Here is a 19,550-nt window from a genome sequence, read left to right as displayed (position 1 = left end):
CTGATGGTAACCACACTTGCAGTTGTCCACTGTGCCAGATACCACATAAGGATCTGCCAGTGGATACTGTCCACACACTGGTCACAACTGATGGGATCCTCAGTCAGCCACAATTTACATAATTCAGTTGTACAAAAATCAGTTGACATGATGGCTGTCTTCATCTTACAGGTGAGAATATCAGTTATCCCACCCCCACAGCAGCAGTCATGACCACGGACACCCCCCCAAGTGGGGGGGGGGGCTTTTTAAGGGGAGGATGGTCCAAGGTCAGTAGAACCAGTCAGAGGCCAATCTTTACAGCAGTAGTCTGTAGATGAGAGTGGTCCTCCTATTTTGATAGGAATTTCAAGCCCTCTTACCTCCAGGAGTGAGAGTGGTACAGTCAGATAGTAGTATATTACCAGAAAGCTACAAGAGTATCTCCTTGAGCTCTACATTCAAATTGCCTTATGGTAGCAATACACATTCTGAGGAAATCCATCTGGCTAGCAGACAGACTCAGCAGATCCATCCCTTTACTTCACAAGTGATCCCTGAATCGAAGTAGCTTAAGAAATCTTTAATTAAGGAGGTCTGCCTTGCTGCATTATGTTTGCTTCTCCCTCAAACACCAAATGCAGAAGCTACTTTGTCCTAGTTTCCTACCCTGGGACTGTCACCTATGGAGGCTCTAGTCTTCCTGTGGCCCCCTGGTGTTCTATAGGCCTTTCCTGCTCAACACTTATAAACACATTTCTTTGAAAGGCTTCTACCTGCAAATCACAAGTGATTGTCAGTGCTGCACTCTGACCACGACAGATTTGGTTTGCCTTGCTAAGGCCTTATCTGAAAAAGGCCCCCTTTGGTTCTAGATCTGATTTGAATCTACTGCATCAACCCTCAGGTCGGCCTTATTGGACCTTTACAACCTCAGATTAACCAGATGGTTTCTCCATGTCCCTTAATGACCAGTCAGTCTCCCATTTCTGGGAAAGTAATTCATATTATTTTTTGCTTCTCAACACACAAAAGATCTACCAGAATAAATGGAACAGATTTTCTATATGTGACACTAATTGGAGATTCAACCTATATTTCACCTCCAATGCAGATGTTTTGCATTTCCTGACTTGCCTCTTTGAATCGGCTTCTAGCTATTCTACCATTAAAGTGCAATTGGCTGTTATCTGTAATTACAGTCCTGGTTTCTAGATAGTACCTAAGCTTCTTATAAGTTGTGCAAAGCCTTTTCTCAAAGAAGCGTTTCTCCTCCATCTTCCCATTAAAGGAACCCACTCCACTCTGAGATTTGAAATTGGTCCTGGAAGTGGTCCTGGAGGTTTTAACAAAAGTACCCTTCACATCAGCGTCTTCCATCAACTTGACGTATTTGTCTTGGAAAACATGATTTCCTGTATTCATTATATCCAGCAGACAAATATCAGAACTGCACACCTTGTCTGTAAGCTGACTTACTTTATCTTCCGTAAAGATAGAGATACATTGAGGACCATCCCTTCCTTTATTCCTAAGGTTACTTCCAAAAGCAATCTATCAATCTGCCTATGTTCCATACCTTGCATCTGTCTTTTATATGTATCACTTGTAATTAATCAACATCCAGTAGTTTGAGTATAGATGACCTTAGAAATATAGATCTGTCTAATCATTCTGTATTATGTGTTGAATGCATATCTAACCCTGGAAACAATAGATTACTAGTCTTACTAGAAATATACCAATTACAACATCCCTGTAATTAGTGATACACTATCCTAAACAACACTATTCTCTCTTTTTGTATTTCAGATGCTCATTTTAATGAATGACATGGAATAGTAAATCTGTTTAAATCCAAAATTGAAAGTTTTTCTAGCAATGTCTCAACAAATTAAGAATGAATCTCTATTAGATATTTACCAAATTATTCAGATAATTATATTCAGATATGCAAGTACAATAGCAACTTTAGCCACTCTCATTCATCATTACCTATCTTCACTCTAATTTTAATTGTTAAAATATTTTCATAATATACTGCCCCATAAGGTCTCTGATATACTTTATGTATTCCCAATTAGTTATATTTTTTCCATGCAACAGTCTGAAATTGACAAAAAACGAATGTATAGGCTGTTTACTTACTGATATTGAATCACAGATGTTCATTGAGGTATTACACTGTAAAGTCCAGTGATACTCTTCAGTGTACTGCTATACACTCATCATCTTGCTTTCTGATTTATTTCTACATGTCTTGATTGTGTTCTTTTACTGTCCACAGTACTCATTTTTTCTAAATATTTGCTCCTTTGTGTGTACAAAATAAAAGCAATGGATGACCCTAAAGCCAGAAAAGCTTAGGGGTTATAATTATGTAGTCCAAGCTTAGGAATAGTCAATCTTGTTTGGAGGTTTTGGTAGTATCTTCTAGGACAAACCCGAGGCATCACTATGGATGCAGCCGTGGCCCCCAGCCTAGCAAATACAGCCCTGGGTGTAAACCATTACTAACATATGGGCCGCTACTTAAGACTTATCAATGATATCTTCATCGTGTCGAACAGCGATGACACCAGACTAAGAGAATTCCTAATACATGTCGTTAACTCTATAAATTTTCTGAAATTTACAACCAGCCATAGCCAGGTTAAAGTAAACTTCCTTGACTTTCAAATCAGCAAAGCTAAACCAGAGAACCATCTCTCCAACAATCTCTACAGGAAACCCACCAAGGCGAACTTACTCCTCCACCGACATAGCATACACTCCTTCACAACAAAGAAAAATATTATATTATAAAATCACAAGTACTCAGAATAGCAAGAGTGTCCAAGGAACTGACAAGCAGAAACCACCTTTTGCTTCACGAGTGGTCCCCAGGTCCAACAATTGCAAAGGAGATTTTCACTTGTTGGGGCAAACCCTGCTACAAACTCTATGCAACCCCCAGAACACCAAGTGCAGTAGTTATTTACCATTCTCTCTCATCAGGGCAGGATACCAAGGGATGCTCTGTCCCATCGTTGGCCTCCAGGGTTACTTTATGCCTATACCCTATTCCACTTATGACAAAGTTAATGTAGAAGGCCATTCAGTGTGAGGCCACAGTCATCCTCATGCCTGGCCAGTTATGGTTTCCCCTCCTCAAACTGTATCTGCAGGAGTCCCCTTAACTCCTTAGTCTGCTGCCAAATCTAATCACTCACCCATCCAGGGAACCTCATCCAGACATTGATAACCTGAAGCTATCCACTTGGTTTCTCCAGTTCCAGTGATGGAATGGGATAGATTCCTTACTACTGATGTGTTTCACATACTCTCAGATTCTCAGAAATCATCCACATGTAGAGTGTATTGCTGTAAATGGAAAATGTTTGCCATATGGGCAGAATCTAAACATTAAACCCTTTTTGGCATTTGTTGGAGATGTACTATTTTTTATCCTTCTTGTTTTCTTCTGGGTCCAGTTTCTCCACTATCAAAATACATCTGGCTGCTAGTTCCTCCCATGCTTTCAGGACTCTTCTCTGGCTTCTTGTAGATTATTTAAAGTTTTTCTAAAAGGTACCTTCTTTTTGCAGCTTCCCATAAAGGATCCCGCTTCTTCACGAATTAGTGTTGTAAATGTTATCCAGGCCTCCATTTGAACCAGATGCATCTGCAGAATTAAATTTCTTATCGTAGAAAACTATTCTTTTAGTGGCAGTCACTTCAGCTCAGAGGATTTCAGAGCTGCATGCCTTATCTTCTGTTTCTGTTTTCATTGTATCCCATAAGTATAGGGTTACCTTGAAGACCAACCCTTCCTGTGTTCCAGAAGTAGATTCTGAGACCATTTCACAGCCCTTACATCTTTCAGTGTTCTTCCCAACCTTCCAAAACAAAGGAGAATACATTTTGCATACATTGGATGCACACAGGCAACTGTGCTTCTGCTTTCACAAAACAGCCACCTTTAGTCAAGATGAGCAACTTTTTGTATCCTTCACAGCAAACAAATTGGGTAAGAAGGTGTCTTAAAACTTCTATATCTAGGTTGTTGTCTGGTTATATTTCTTTCATCTACACAACTCAAAGCAAAACCTTACCTTACAAGCCCAGAACTCATTCTGCTAGAGCCGTGTTAACTTCTACAGTGTTCTTCAGGTCTGTACCCTTTGATTACATTTGCCAAGCTGCTACATGGTCTTCAGCTCACACTTTGGCAAGCTTTGCAAGCTGGACTGTATTTACACAGCCACAACTTCCTTTGGGGCTTCCATCCTGAAGGGTCTCCTGCCTTGAGGCTACCCAGAAGTCACATTGGTGAGGTTTCTGAACATATGTCTGATCAGATAGACTGGATGAAAAGGATTCAAAAATTAAGAAAAAAACAAACAGGATATGCAGACAAGGCTGGATGAACCAGAAAAATCACATTGCACAAAACAAGTGTATCTAGCCGACACAGCAGAGATTTCCCCTTAAAATTCTGTTTATTAAAACAAAAGTTAAAAACACTAAAACAAAAAAGAACACAGAGAAGATGAGTGCTTTCACGCCTATCACAGGTGCTTCCTCAGATGTAATACGCTGCAGTTAAAACACTCCCTTAAATACTCACTAACAAATTAGGGCGGGGTAGAGCTCTAGATCTCAGCACAGGTCTTAAAGGTACAGAACCATTTAAGCCTTTTCCACAGTTGGCATGCAGTTCTAAAATCCATTTTGTTTCTGCACACTCAGTCTTTGATGTTCTTCGTGTTTCACTGTTGCAGTCATTACATTTGGGTAATCTGCTGGCAGGTTTCCCTCAGTCAGCCTGAATTCCAAAGTCTTGGGTCCTGCGTCGGTTGCTGTCTCCTCTTCCATGACGTCAGGTCATCAGGGGTATAAAACATGCAGCCAACGCCATTTTCTTTAGTCTTTCTTGCCGCGCGGTGCCCGAAGCAGAAGCATTTCGCAAGTGCCGGTCGGCCGACTACTGAAATATTCGTGTTTGAGTTTCAGAACCAAAGTCTTCAATAAAGCTAAGTACCCCGTTGGGGAAACTTTTTTCTTGCTTTTTACCGATGTCAGAAAAAGTTAATAATTGTATTACCTGTGGGAAGCAAATACCTCATAAGGATTTCCATTTATACTGTATTCCTTGCCTAGGCCCTGATCACAACGTGCCTGGCTGTCGGTTTTGTGCTAGATTTAACCAACGCACTATTAAGCGTTGGTGTATTTTTGCATCTAACTATTTTTGGAAACAGATTTAACTACCCAGAGATGTCGTCAGATAGCAATCCGACTACCGGAGTACATAAAAAACGCAAAGAAAAGGACAGAGAAAGGCAGTTGAGATCCAAAACCAACGACGAAGCTTCTCCTAAGCCAGTCGCTGGTTCACCGGTACTCAGTGAGGTGCTTTCGCAGCCCCTGATACCCACTACCTTTGAGTCGCAGGCCTCTACCGACACCCATGTGGAGTCCGGCATGATACAAGGTACTCAAGGTATTGGACCGACGGATGTATCTCCCTCGGCTGGGTCTGGAGCCGCAGAGCAGGCACCGGCTTCTGAGGGTGTATTCAGACCTCAACATTTTTATATCAAACCGACGAAAGCTGCAAAAACAAAGGCAAAGACACCTTCAAAACCTAAAAAAACGACACCTGAGCCACGTGCACAAGCCTCTATGCCTAAAAAACAGATGATCAAAATGGCTGAAGACCTTATTACCTTGATCAGGGGGTACCCATTCCCCTCCAGATAAGTGGCCTAGGCAAGATACTGATTATGAATCTTCAGATCAGGTTTCTATTTCTTCTGATTCCTCTTCTGATCAGGGATTATCTTACCTCCCTATGAGGATTCTGATGCTGAGGAGTCTATTCCATCTGCATCTCCTCCTGAGGATTTTTCATTTGGAGAAACCTTGCATACTTTGAGGGAGCATTTTCACTGGGAGAGTTAAGACTTCTCAGAATCAAAAAAGAGGCTCAGGGATTTCCTCCTTCTAGCTCAGCACAAGCCTTTAGCCATTCCCCCTGTGTTAGACATTGTGGATGATGTTTTTTTTGGAGTCAAGCCTGACCCCTGACTCTTTACCTCCAGCTCCCAGTAAGCCTGCAGGTATTACAGGGTCCCTGACTCTCATAAATTTTTATTTAGAAACCCTACTGCTGATCCTGAAACTATTTCACAGGCTCCAAAGGAAGTTAAGGCCTCAACAGCAAAAAACCCTACCCCCTCCGACAGAGACTCAAGGGCGCTGGACAGATGGGGAAAAAAGGTTTAAACATCTGCAACCTTGGCAATTACGGTCTTAAACTGTCAATTTCATATGCTTAAGTACCAACAACATGTTATGGGTTTGCTGAAACAAAAAATTATGTCGATTTCAGAATGTGCAGAAAATAAGGAATTGCAGGAATTATTGCATGCAGTTGAACAAGTTGGAAAGCATACTTTGCAATGTGGTTTTGATTCTTTAGAGGCCTCCTGCAGGGCCACAGTTACTGGATTTGTGATTAGGAGACATGCCTGGTTAAAGGAACAAAATTTGCCTGATCATGTTAAAGCTAAATTGCTAGATGCACCTTTACAGCATGATTCTCTGTTTGGTATTAAGGCAGAAGAGGTTTTAAAGAAAGTGGAAGACAAAGCTAAGTCTATGCAAACTGTTAGATTTCTTACAAGTACAGCCACCTAGATTCAGTACCACACTGTCCTACAAAAAATTGGTCCTTTCCTGTGTCAGACAGAGCTCAAAGGGGCAAATCCAGACGCCCTAAGGGTTCCAGGTACCAGGCTCAAGACTCATACAGATCAAAGCAATGGGGCGCATCCACCTCCAAATCTGGGGGAGATAAAGCGCAAACCTACAGAAAGCAATGCCAATGACTTCCCTCTGCCTACACCAAGCATTTATCTGTTGGCAGCACCCGTAGGGGGAAAATTAGCACTTTTTGTTCAGAATTGGCAATTAATAACCCAGGACAAGTGGGTACTGAACATCGTATCACAGGGATACAGATTCCATTTCCACACTCTGCCAATGACAAATGGTTGGCCAGACCTGCCAAAAAAACCAATGGGCAGAGGCACAGAAACAGGTTACATCCCTCATGGACATTGGGACCATTCAGGCAGTACCAGAACAGGAAAAAGGACAAGATTTTTACTCAAGACTGTTCTTGGTACCCAGAAAGGACAAAGCCTGGTGGCCAATACTGGATTTATCGATTTTGAACACATACCTGGACATTGCAAAATTCAAAATGCTCACCATGCAACAGCTTCTGCCCATGCTGAGCAAGAATGCTTGGCTGGTGACTTTAGACTTAAAAGAGGCATACCTGCATGTCCCAATAAGAGGCATACCTGCATGTCCCAATAAGACAGTCGTGCAGAAGATACCTCAAATTCAAGGATGGCTTAATGCATTACCAATTCTCTGCACTGCCCTTTGGCTTATCTACTGCGCCCAGGGTCTTTACAAAGTGCCTGGCACCAGTAATTGCTTTTTGCAGACAAAGAAGTATTCAGATATATCCTTACTTGGACGATTGTCTCATTCAATCAGAGAACAAAGACACTCTTCTACGACACCTGGCGTTTGCGAAAAGGCTTCTAGCATGCCTAGGGTACACAATAAACAAAAAGAAATCACAACTGGTACCCTCTCAAAAGAACATTCCTGGGTGCAAGCTTGCATACAACTGCCCAGATAGCTTACCTCATGCCAGATAAACAAAAGCAACTGACTACTTACTTCAAACTTATGGTAACAAAAACCCAGTCTTCTGCAAGACATATACTGCAGGCTCTGGGCTTCATGGCATCCTGCATCCTACTAATTCCATATGCAAGACTGCATGTGAGGAAACTTCAATGGTACCTAAAAAGTTTATGTAGTCAACATTCGCACAGTCTGGAAATGATTCCTCTCATCCCCTGCCTGCAACAGGAGTTTCTATGGTGGGCAAAGGCCTGTCACCAAAACATGGGACAGCCCTTCACTCTACCCCCTGCCAGCCAGACCTCAACAACAGACGCATCAGATTATACCTGCAGGACCCACATGGCAGGAAGATGCATTCAGGGCATATGGGCACCAAATCAAATGCATCTACATATCAACCAGAAAGAGATGCTAGCTGTTCAAAATGCCCTAACAGCTTTCAAAGACTTAGTTCATCCAGGACAACTACTGATAAAGACGGACAACACCACAGTCATGTGGTATATAAACAAGCAAGTGGGCACACACTCATACCCCCTTTGCAGATGAGCCATGGCACTGTGGGACACAGCTTTGCCCTACCAAATAAATCTTCAAGCTCAATTCCTGCCAGGAAAACAGAACACTCTGGCAGATGATTTAAGCAGAAACCATATGGATCCTCACGAGTGGAAACTAAATCCACAAATATTCAGCATGATAACAGAGAAATGGGGGAGCCCAGACATAGATCTATTTGCCTCTCCTCAAAATTATCAATTGAAAAGATTCTGCACAAGGACTTATCACAGACAAGCATGGAAAGTGGACGCCCTATCCTTCAGTTGGAAAAACCTGTCAGTTTACGCCTTCCCTCCTCTGCCTCTTCTACCCAAGGTAAAAGTCTAAAAGTCCTAAAAGTCGGGCAAGAGAAGCCAAAGATGATATTAATTGCCCCGGACTGGCCCCGCCAATACTGGTACCCAATCCTAAGGAACTTATCTCAATACCCAGCTTGGACCTTGCCTCAAAGACCACAACTACTGTCCCAGCAAAACAGTCAGATCCTGCACAATTAACTACAGACTCTGAACCTGGCAGCATGGCTAATCATGTAATCATACGAACGACACCTCTCAGTAAAACTGTGATGAATGTCATTTTGGAAGCCAGAAGGCCTAGTACTAGAAAATCTTATGCTGACAAATGGAAGAGATTCTGTGCTTGGAATCAAGCACAAGGAACAGATACAGCAGAACTACATATTCCTCAGATATTACAATACTTAACTGAGATGCTTGACAAAGGCCTATCTTTCTCATCAATCAAAATCCATGCCTCTGCCATTTCTGCTCATTACAATACAGAGCCACCAATATTTTCTCATCCTTTATTAAAGCAGTATCTTAGAGGAGCCAAAAACCTAAGGCCTCCTAGAAGATCACCATTACCTGCATGGGACCTCAATTATGTGTTGGAAAAGCTCACCCTGCCTCCATTTGAACCAGCTGCTACCGCTGATATAAAGTTCTTATCATGGAAGACAGCTTTGCTCCTAGCAATTACTTCAGCAAGAAGAGTTTCAGAGCTACAGGCCCTCATGGCTGTAGAGCCTTTTATCATATTTTACCTAGACAGGGTGTCTGAGGACAAATCCTACTTTTATGCCTAAGGTGGTTTCCAGTGTGGCTCTTAACCAAACAATTAATCTGCCAACTTTTTATCCAAATCCGCAGAACAAAGGGGAGAGAATTCTGCATTCCTTGGACGTACACAGATAGCTAAGATTCTGCTTGAGCAGGACAAAAGCTCTAAGAAAAACTGAGCAATTGCTAGTGTCTTATGCTGCAGGATCAGAAGGAAAGGCTATCTCAAAGCAGACAATTTCAAAGTGGATAAGCCACTGCATCCGATGTTCATCGTGCATACGGCTGCAGTCATAACAGATGGGTTATCCTGCCGTCAGGCGGGTCCTCGGTCGGCCGAATTCCAAAGTCTAGGTCCAGCATCGGTTGTAGTCACTTCTTCCCTGACATCAGTGTGGCAGGGGTATAAAAGAACCAGCCGACGCCATCTTCAGTCTTTCTTGCCGCGCGGTGCCCGAAGCAGAAGCAGTTTGCAAGTGCCGGTCGGCCAGCTCCTGAGATTTACGAAAATATTTCAGCCGAAGTCTTCTTGAAAGCTAAGTACCCGTTGAAACTTTTCTTGCCTCAGACCGATGTCAGACAAAGTTAATAATTGCATTTCATGTGGGAAGCAAATACCGCATAAGGATTTCCACTCTTTCTGTATTCCTTGCTTAGGCCCAGACCACGAAGTCTCGGCCTGCCGTTTTTGTGCTAGATTCAACAAACGAGCTATTAAGTGTCGGGCGGAATTCGCCCATCACTATTTTGGTAAAAAAATTAATTATATTATGTCGTCGGATACTCCGACTCCAGTTTTGAGTAAAAGACGCAAAGACAAGGACCGACATATGAGGTCCGCGACTTCTACTGACACCACACTAAGGCCGACTACCGGTTCTCCGGTTCTCAGCGAGGCGCCTACGCAGCCCCTGAGTACCGATGACACTTCATTACTGGTGTCTTCTGTGCCCGAGGTCGCAGGCTCCTCGGCCCCTATTCCGACTGCAGATACCGACGCCACTTTTGGCGGGGAAACCCAGAGTTTAGACAGGCCTGCCATTTCTCAAGGTGTCTTCAGGCCTTCCTCCTTCTCTGTTGAGGCTTTCACAAAATCTAAAGCAGCCATTAAAACTAAAAAACAAGGACCTCAGACCCCCTCTCAAGGCCCCATGCCTAAAAAACAGATGCTCAAAATGGCTGAGGATTTGATTACTCTTATCAGGGGTTCTCAACCCCCCTCGGACAAAAGGCCCAGATTAGAGGAAGACTACCCTTCCTCAGATCAAGCCTCTGAACAATCTGAGGACCAGGAATATACATTTTCTCCTTTTGAAGACTCTGATGCAGAGGAGTCTATTCCCTCGGTCTCCCCCCCTGAGGACTACTCTTTTGGGGAAACCCTACATACTTTCAGGGAACACTTTCACTGGGAAGGCCAAGATTACTCAGATTCCAAGAAAAGGCTAAGGGATTTTCTCTTGCTCCCCCCAGCATAGGCCTCTGGCTATCCCTCCTGTCTTAGAAATATTAGATGATGTGTACACAGAAGCCAGCCTCAACCCAGATTCTTTACCTCCAGCTCCTGTTAAACCAGACAGGTATTACCGGGTTCCTGATTCACACCAGTTCCTATACAAAAGCCATACTGCTGACCCAGAAACTATTTCACAGGGTCCCAAGGGAATTAAGGCCTCTACTGCTAAAAACCCATTACCTTCAGAGAGAGATTTCAGAGCTTTAGAAAGGTGGGGGAAAAAGGTGTATACCTCGGCCACTTTAACCATGAGGGCATTAAACTGTCAGTTCCATATGTTAAAGTATCAACAGTTTTTATTATCTGAGTTGAAAAGCAAAATAACACAACCTGAGCAACCAGATTTAAAAGAGTTGCAGGATTTGTTGCATAGTGCAGAGCAAGTGGGTAAACATACCTTGCAGTGTGGTTTTGATGCTTTAGAGGCCTCATGTAGAGCTGCTGTTACAGGGTCTGTCATACATAGACATGCTTGGCTCAAAGAACAAGCCTTACCAGATCATGTCAAAGCTAAATTACTAGATGCACCTCTTCAAAAAGATGTATTGTTTGGTGTTAAAGCTGAGGAGGTACTAAAGAAAATGGAGGAAAAGGCGAGATCAATGCAAACAGTGAAAGATTTCCTGCAGGTACAACCTCCACGTTTCAGCAGAAACTGGCCTTCAAAAAATTGGTCCTTTCCAGCCACGGACAGACCTCAACGAGGCAGATACAGGTGCCCGAGAGGTAGAGGGCAATCTCAAGGATCATTCAGAGCCAGGCAATGGCAAGCACCAACCCCAAGAGGTGGAGAAGATAGATCACAGTCATTCAGAAAGCAGGCACAATGACTTTCCCCTTTACCTGCCAAGCAAAGCTTTAATGGCAGCACCTTTAGGCGGAAAACTGGCATTATTCTCAAAAAACTGGCATATTGTCACAAAAGACAAATGGATCCTAGACATTATAGACAGAGGCTACAGATTCCACTTTCACACCCTTCCAAAAATGAGAGGCATGCCAAACCTGCCACAAAATCAAAGGGCAGAGGCACAAAAACAAATTTCAGCTCTCATGGACATGAAAGCTATTCAAGAGGTGCCTGCAAAAGAACAAGGTCAAGGGTTTTATTCCAGACTATTCCTGGTACCAAGGAAAGACAAAGTTTGGAGACCTATTTTAGATCTATTCATCCTAAACACATATTTACAGGTACCAAAATTCAAGATGCTCACATTACAGCAGCTTCTTCCCATGCTGGGCAAGGAGTCTTGGCTGGTAACATTGGACCTCAAGGAGGCATACCTGCATGTCCCTATCAGACAATATTGCAGAAGATACCTCAGATTTCTTGCAGGTTCAACCCATTATCAATGCTCTGCATTGCCCTTTGGCTTATCTACTGTGCCCAGAGTGTTTACGAAATGCCTCATGGTAAACCTGTGCCCAAGGGCATTAGGTCTCATTCCACCAGAGCTGCAGCTACTTCAGCAGCCTTTCTCAGAGGAGTACCAACCAAAGATCTTCTAGAGACTGTTACTTGGAGTTCTGTTCACACCTTTACAAAGCATTACCATTTGCTTCTGTACTCTAAATCCATACTCTAAATCCAGGACAGGCTTTACCACCGCACCTAATGCCGTTTAGCTCCAGCCTCCCAACCATAGCTTTGGGATTCTACCCAAATGTAATGACTGCAACAGTGAAACACGAAGAACATAGTACAGTTGTGTACACTTACCGTAAATGTAGATGTTCTAGTGTATTCACTGTTGCAGTCCAGGTTACCCTCCCACCATCCCCCTGTCATTCTATAGTTTATCTTTCTTTCTCTATCTTCTACAACCTATGTGGTGTATTTGCTTGTAGATGAAGGTAAAATTTATATTGATGCAAGTAGATATATATATATATATATATATATATATATATATATATATATATATATATATATATAATATTGCTACCTTTTTGGGGGCATCTAACATCGGGGGCAGGAAAAACGAAAGAAAATGGTGTCGGCTGCATGTTTTATACCCCTGATGACCTGACGTCATGGAAGAGGAGACAGCAACCGACGCAGGACCCAAGTTTTTGGAATTCAGGCCGACTGAGGGCAACCTGCCAGCAGATTGCCCAAATGTAATGACTGCAGCAGTGAATACACTCGAACATCTACATTTATGGTAAGTGTACACAACTGTACTTTTTAATGTCATCTCTCCTAATGTTAGGTTTAATCAGTTCTAATACTAGGAACGTAAATTTATGAGAAAAGTCAGTGGCTGTAACATGTCTAGCAAGGGCATTTCTAGAAATACCATTATTGTGCTCATGTATCCTGTCCCGTAGGACCCTATTTGTTTTACCAACGTAGTGCAGAAACAAAATGGATTTTAGAACCGCATGCTGACTGTGGAAAAGGCTGAAATGGTTCTGTACCTTTAAGACTGGTGCTGAGATCTAGAAAATTATTTACTTAAAATGATAGATCCTTTCATCCCAGTTCTTCCAAAACAACCTTCCCCCGCCACTCTGTAGGATCTGAAGGACCTTTTTCCTGGATCAAAGGCAGTACAAATGCACTTAGGTTTAGGTTTCATACTAGCCAGAGAGGAGTAGGGCATTGCAGGATTGAAAAACTTTTGAAGGGCTTGAGGCTGGAGCACTAAATCTGCTGAATTGGATCTAAGCGATAGCCCCGGGTTTTCTACATGTCATATCGGAGGGACTGGGCTAAAAAAAATCTGTCATTATGTCAAGTATATCATTTTCATTTTTGTACATTGTGCTCTTGCATCACTGTATATTCTGTTTTATTATTTGTGATCACTTTCATTGTAACACAGCACATTTATCTGTGCTTTCTGTGTATACATTAATTTTATCTGTGTCTATATGTTGTTTTTTTTTTTTTTTGCTGTATGGCCCAAGTGATGACTAAAAAGAGTCATTTGACCAGTTCACCCACCTGATTGTCAGACTTATAATTGATACCGACTATGTATGCCATCTCCTGTCTTGCCTCAATTTTTATTGATATTGTTTGATATTAACAGTATAAAATGTTTCATTTTTCACAAGGAAGCAAAACCAGTACCTGGCAAAATATAAATGATTGAGTAGAATAGGATGGAATCTGAAATTCTCCGTTTAAAAAAAATTGATATTCTTTGTGTAATGTGCTACTGTTCTTCTGAAGTCACATAATTTCTAAGAAGTTTTATGTGCAGCTGTCTTCTTTTTTATCTAGTATTATTTTTATAATTCTTATATTTTTCTGTTCATCATTACCTCCTGCTGGTGATTTCTGCCCTTGCCCAGTTACTCCATTGAATTTGCTTCCCTTGGATCTTGCCAGCCATTCCAGGGAGTCCAGGGTTTTACTGCTGAATCCCATTGTGCCATGTGAGTGGACACTGTGTAACCAGGGATAGCATGATCTCATAGTCTACGACTTGTAAGACATATGCTTACCTTATGATGTCATATTAAGTCAAGTGAAGAATATCATTTAGGATGAAAGGCATGCAGGCCTACAAACTGATCGGCATAGAGGTGCATGAGTACTGTCTACCTGTCAATACATTGGACTGATTTTTTTGCAGTATTTTGGTATCAAAAGTAGTGGCACAAAGTGTGCATTTTAATTTTATACCAAAAAAAAGAATGAACAAAAGGATCAGATAGCTTTTTACTAAAACTTTGTTAGTGACTTGTACAGTTTATTGAGGTAGCCATCAGGATTTTTCTGGTTACAGCCCTAATCCCTTTCCTTGCTGCTGATGTACATGCTCACACATGGTTTACCATCAAAAACACGAAAATTACTTACACGGACGGTGATTTCCGCGACAAATAACGTCAACTCATACATATTAATTAGGTTGTATGGTCGACGCAACAAAGTCAACAATTTCTGTCAATCATACTTTGTAAAGCCCCCATTTGCATCCATGCTGTGAGTCCCTGCCCTGTGTACGTCCTTCTAAACGGATGTACACATGAACGTTGACATTCCGACTGTCGCTCCTATCATGCTCGAGGAGGAGGAGGCTGTCGTACATGTCAGTGTAGACCTTTTGACTGTAAACCCTCACACACACCTCATCAAGGCTACAGCAGATCATGGCTTGACAGTGCCAGGCACATATCTCTGGCTTGTACATAGCATGCTGTGCACCTGTTCTCCAGTACTGTCAGGACTACAGTGGGTCAGGCCACCTTCACCCCAAGACTAGAGAGCCATCATCGGACACTCACTACCTCCCTCCTCTGCGAAGCTCCTCCAGCACCTGAGATTGCTAATTGATCCCAGGTCATGTAGGTCATAATTAGGGCTTCATCACTTTACTCCACCAGACCCCCAGTTGATGTAATTCAGGCCTATCATGTTCCACATTTGAATCTGTTTGTATGGTTTAAATAGTGCAGTGGTATTCTATACTCATACCACCTTTGCACATATTTGTACTCTATTTCTCATTTTTATTTATATAATATTATAACTGTTGTTTTTGTTTGTGAACATATTCTTTTGCACTGTTTTGTTTGCATCATGGCTAAAGGGTCTTTAAGCCAGTCCCCTACCCTGGTTATGATTTCTCCCACACCTTACAAAGATGTCAGAGTACTAAAAGCACAAGTAATCTGCCATAAAAATCTCAAGTGAATGTTATCAAATGCTTTACAAGGCAGTAAGGTAGTTAGGAGTGTGAAGTGGCAAAATAATCGCTTAATGTTTAATCAGTTTAAAGAAATTGTAAATTCTGGAAAAAATATAATTTGTCACTAGATAAACACTGTGTTGGGCATGTACATTTTATTCCACAGTGGACAATTTTCTGAAATTCGTACGTATTAAGATGGTGTAAGCTTATGACTGCGTTTGTAAAACATATGTTTTTATATGTTGTGCAATGTTTGCATCCTACCTTGTTTGACTAATTTTGTGCAAAACACAAATATTTTTTTTAATAGTTTGACTGCACAAACACTTTAAGTGATCAAATTCTGGAGAATGTGACAGTACAAATGGAACCCAGTGAGGGATATGATGTGCTTGCTTACGTTCCAGCTCGAAGCCTGTCATATAACCAACCTGGGATCTGCTATACACTGGTATCATTGCCTGAGGAAGACCCAACTGCAGGTAAGTGCATCTTTTTCTAGTCTTCTTTCTGATTATATTAAGGTACTTAATTAGATTAATTTTCTTCCACAGGGTTTACCTATCTAACATTTTTCTTTCTATTTTTACTTCTTTTTCTCCTTTGTGGTATGTCAGGTTATTTTTTTGCCTTATTTAAACTATTGAAACCTTCTCTAAACCTTAGACCCCACACTGGATCCCATACCTACTTTTGTTTATTAACAAGGCAAGTCCACTAGACAATGTGTCCCTTTACGGGGGCAACTGAGGAGTATTGTATGGTTAAGTGGCTTTCTCAGAGTTGCGCGGTAGGCAAACTGAAGTGAAAGGAATCAAGCCCTGTACCCTTAACTAATCAAACCCCATGCCATTGACTTTGAAGTTCACTGGTTGAGATTGCTGGCGTATTATGCTCTCTTAGCTGACTGTGCAGTAAAAACTTCACTGTAAGTGGCTCTGTCAGCCATTCTCTTGGAGATGCTTTTATTCTCCACTCCTGCTTCATTTCTCCCAAACCTTTGTTTATGAAATATTTTCTTTAGTTAGAAAAATCAGTGAATAACTACTATGTGGTCGGTTTCTTTAAGGCACAACACCAGACACAATGTTGAATTTTTTGAAGTGATTTTAAATGTGACATTCTTTACCATCAATGAAATGCAGTTGTGGTACATTTTCTTCTTCTGTATCTAGGTACTTGTCACTCTCTTCTGATTGGTGACCGTCAAACCTCCCTTATCAGACTTAAGCCAATTTGTGCTCTAGAGATGGGGAGTTCCTCAGATCCAGTACAATGACAGTTGTTTAAATGGAATTATCATATAGGCAGGCATTGGGTAGTTTGTGCCCTTGTTGCACATTTGTGTAAGTTCTTAACCCTGTGTCTGAACAAGGGAGAGTTAGACTACCTGCATCACTGACTTCTTGGGTCCTGTCTGTGAACCATCTGGCAATCCAGTTAAGTTATTTAGGGGATTGTGCCCAGTTCAGTGAGTTTGTCAACTATACCTGAGTGGGGTATTTTATTGAATGCCGTAGCTAGGTCCAGGAAGGCAGTATGCACCATTTCCCCTCATCCATTGCCTTGGTGACTTTCTCAAAGAAGTCCTCTATGTTTAGTAGGCTTGACCTTCCATTGACAAAGCCAAACTGGGTTGGGTCCAGTGTCTGAAGTTTGCCAGTGTATTTGTTGTTCATTTCCATGATAATTTGTTCCATGGCTTTACATATTAGACTACTCAGATTAATCAGGTTATAGTTTCCAAGGTTGGGTGAAGGTCCACCCATGTGAAGTGGGATAACCTTTGCAGTCCTTCATTCTCATGGTACAAAGTCTGTTTTAACTCGCTAATTGAAAAGTGACTCAAGTGGTCCTGATAGTTCATGTTTTTCAAACTATTTATGAGGCATCCCGTGATATTGTTGGGGCCCATTGAGATTCTGCTTCTGGCCTTAGCGAGCGACACCAGAACCTGCTCTGTGCTAATAGTTGGGGGGGGGGGTTATGCTAATAGACATTTCATGGGGGGAGGCGGGTGTAGTAGGAGATTAAGTACGAGCTGAATTTGTCAGCCATCAAATTAGCTATGTAGCTCTGCTCAGTAAAGGTGGCACTATTGACCACCGGTTCAACACACTGTTTTCTGCCTTTGAGGTTTTGGACATAACTGTAGAAGGTCCTTGTGATTGTCTTTAGTCTGTGAGGCTATTTTGAATTCATAATTAACCTTGTTGGACTTAATTAGCATTCTTAGTTTTCTGTTAAGTGTAAATAGAGAGCTGCTGTCATTATGGGAGTTGTTCTTCCTAATTTTAGCCATTACTTTTTTACCTTTTGTTATATACCCTATTAAGGTTAGGATTCCCCCAGTGTGGTTTGTTTTCAGAGTTTGTCTTGGGCTTACTTCTAATAGGTACAGCAGCCTCTATATAGCCATTTGCATGGTTGTACATGGTCTCTGTGAACAATTCCTCATAGGTTGCTGTGAACTCTGGGTTGGGAGGCGCATTGACAGACTATCTCTTAAGAGGATGTAGTTTGCTTTGGAGTAGTTCCTAACTATTACAGGTTTGCTGGAGTTACCAAACTGATTTTTATTTCGAAGGAGACATCTTTGTGGTCTGAGCTTTACCAGTGAGGACATGACATGAAATGGTGGGATCAGATCTCTCCTGTTTTGTTGAGTACCAGGTCCAGTATGTTTGAACCCACTGATAATTGTCCGCACTGTCTGGTCAAAGGTATTTGTTTTAATAAAATCCAAGAATTGTGTTGTGGCTGCGATTATGAACCAGTATATGTTTTCCAGTCTATAGAGGGGTGGATAAAGTCTCCCATGAATAGGGTGTTTGGTTTAATGATGAGTGTGTCTAGTAGGTCTAGGTATGACCTACGGGATGCTAGGGATATAGAAGGTTCATAGGTTTGTACTTGGCTAATGGCCCTGGAGCCTTTACAAGCCTAGCCCATAGAAGTGCCCTGGCATTGTTAGTTCCCAGTGCCTCTATCAAGTAGAGCCACTAGAGTGATCTCCGTGGTGAACTTTCTATTTCCCATCCACTCATCAAGATTTCTCTTGAAGAGGGCCAGTGAGGTGCTCTGCTTGACATGTATGGGAAGTCTATTCCAGAGCATGGGCAGTCTCTGGGTTATGAACATGTCCATCCAGCATGTTCTGTTGATTGTGGTGATGAGGTTAAGGTCTCTGGAGTGTGTGGTGTGGAGGGATTGGGATTTCTTTAGATGTAGCATTTCTAACAGAGCTGGGTCAGACATGGCTTTGTAAGTCAAGCAGAGATCGCCTCTTAGTAGACGATATGAGACTGAGAATAGCTGGAGTTTTTTTAGTCTGTCCATGTAGGACATGTGTTTAAGGCCTAAGATCCTCTTTCCTAGGATCCTCTTTGTGAGGTACTTTTGTGGCCTTTCCAGCTGTTGCATGTGTCTCGTGAGGTATATGCCAAATGGGGAATTATACTCGATGATTGGCCTAATAAGGGAAGAGTAGAGAGAGAGATGATGACCTCTTTCTTCCTGGATGCAAACCCTTGGTAATGAGATGTGCCACATAGAAGGATTTTCTGACCACAGTGACAATGTGGTGTTCAAAGGAGAGGTTGCTGTCAACCTATGTCCCCAGATCTCTTATAATGCCTTCAGTGTTCAGTGGGCTCCCATCGATGTGAAAATTAGTGGGAACTGAGCCTTTCCCAAAGGGGATGACTACACATTTTTTGCCATTAAGCTTAAGACCATAGTTTCGACACTAGTCATTGGTCTTCATGAGGCCTTTCTGTAGGATGTCTACATCACTTGGAGAGTTAATAATGGCTCCCAGCTTGCAGTTATCTGCGAACTTGATCAGCCAGAGTCCTTCTGTGTTGGCCTGGACTTCTGAGAAGTAGATGCCAAACAGGAGAGGACCCAGGACCAATCCCTGTGGGACTCCACCCGTGACTGGTCAGCAGTCTGACTTGTAGTCCACTACTTTCACACTGTGGGATCTATCTGTGAGCCAATTTGCAACCCAACTAGTGATATAGGGGTTGATGCCCAGTTTAGTGAGTTTTTTACTACTTCCTG

The 19,550-nt window shown here is 42.1% G+C and overlaps 1 protein-coding gene across 1 annotated transcript in view; it reads left to right on the top strand.

The window, feature by feature from the left end:
* Positions 1–19,550, top strand: part of COPG1 (COPI coat complex subunit gamma 1) — a 1,279,491-nt gene that overhangs the window by 1,057,241 nt on the left and 202,700 nt on the right. Inside the window, exon 20 of the mRNA XM_044078421.1 lies at positions 15,796–15,967. Coding sequence (XP_043934356.1) covers positions 15,796–15,967 — 172 coding nt within the window. The remainder of the gene's footprint in view (positions 1–15,795; positions 15,968–19,550) is intronic.

The sequence above is a fragment of the Protopterus annectens genome, chromosome 7.part0, assembly GCF_019279795.1.
Source record: "Protopterus annectens isolate FY-2018-M chromosome 7.part0, PAN1.0, whole genome shotgun sequence".
NCBI classification, from domain to species: domain Eukaryota; kingdom Metazoa; phylum Chordata; order Ceratodontiformes; family Protopteridae; genus Protopterus; species Protopterus annectens.
Note: the sequence above shows the minus strand (reverse complement) of the source record. Positions and strands in the feature narration are given on the sequence as shown.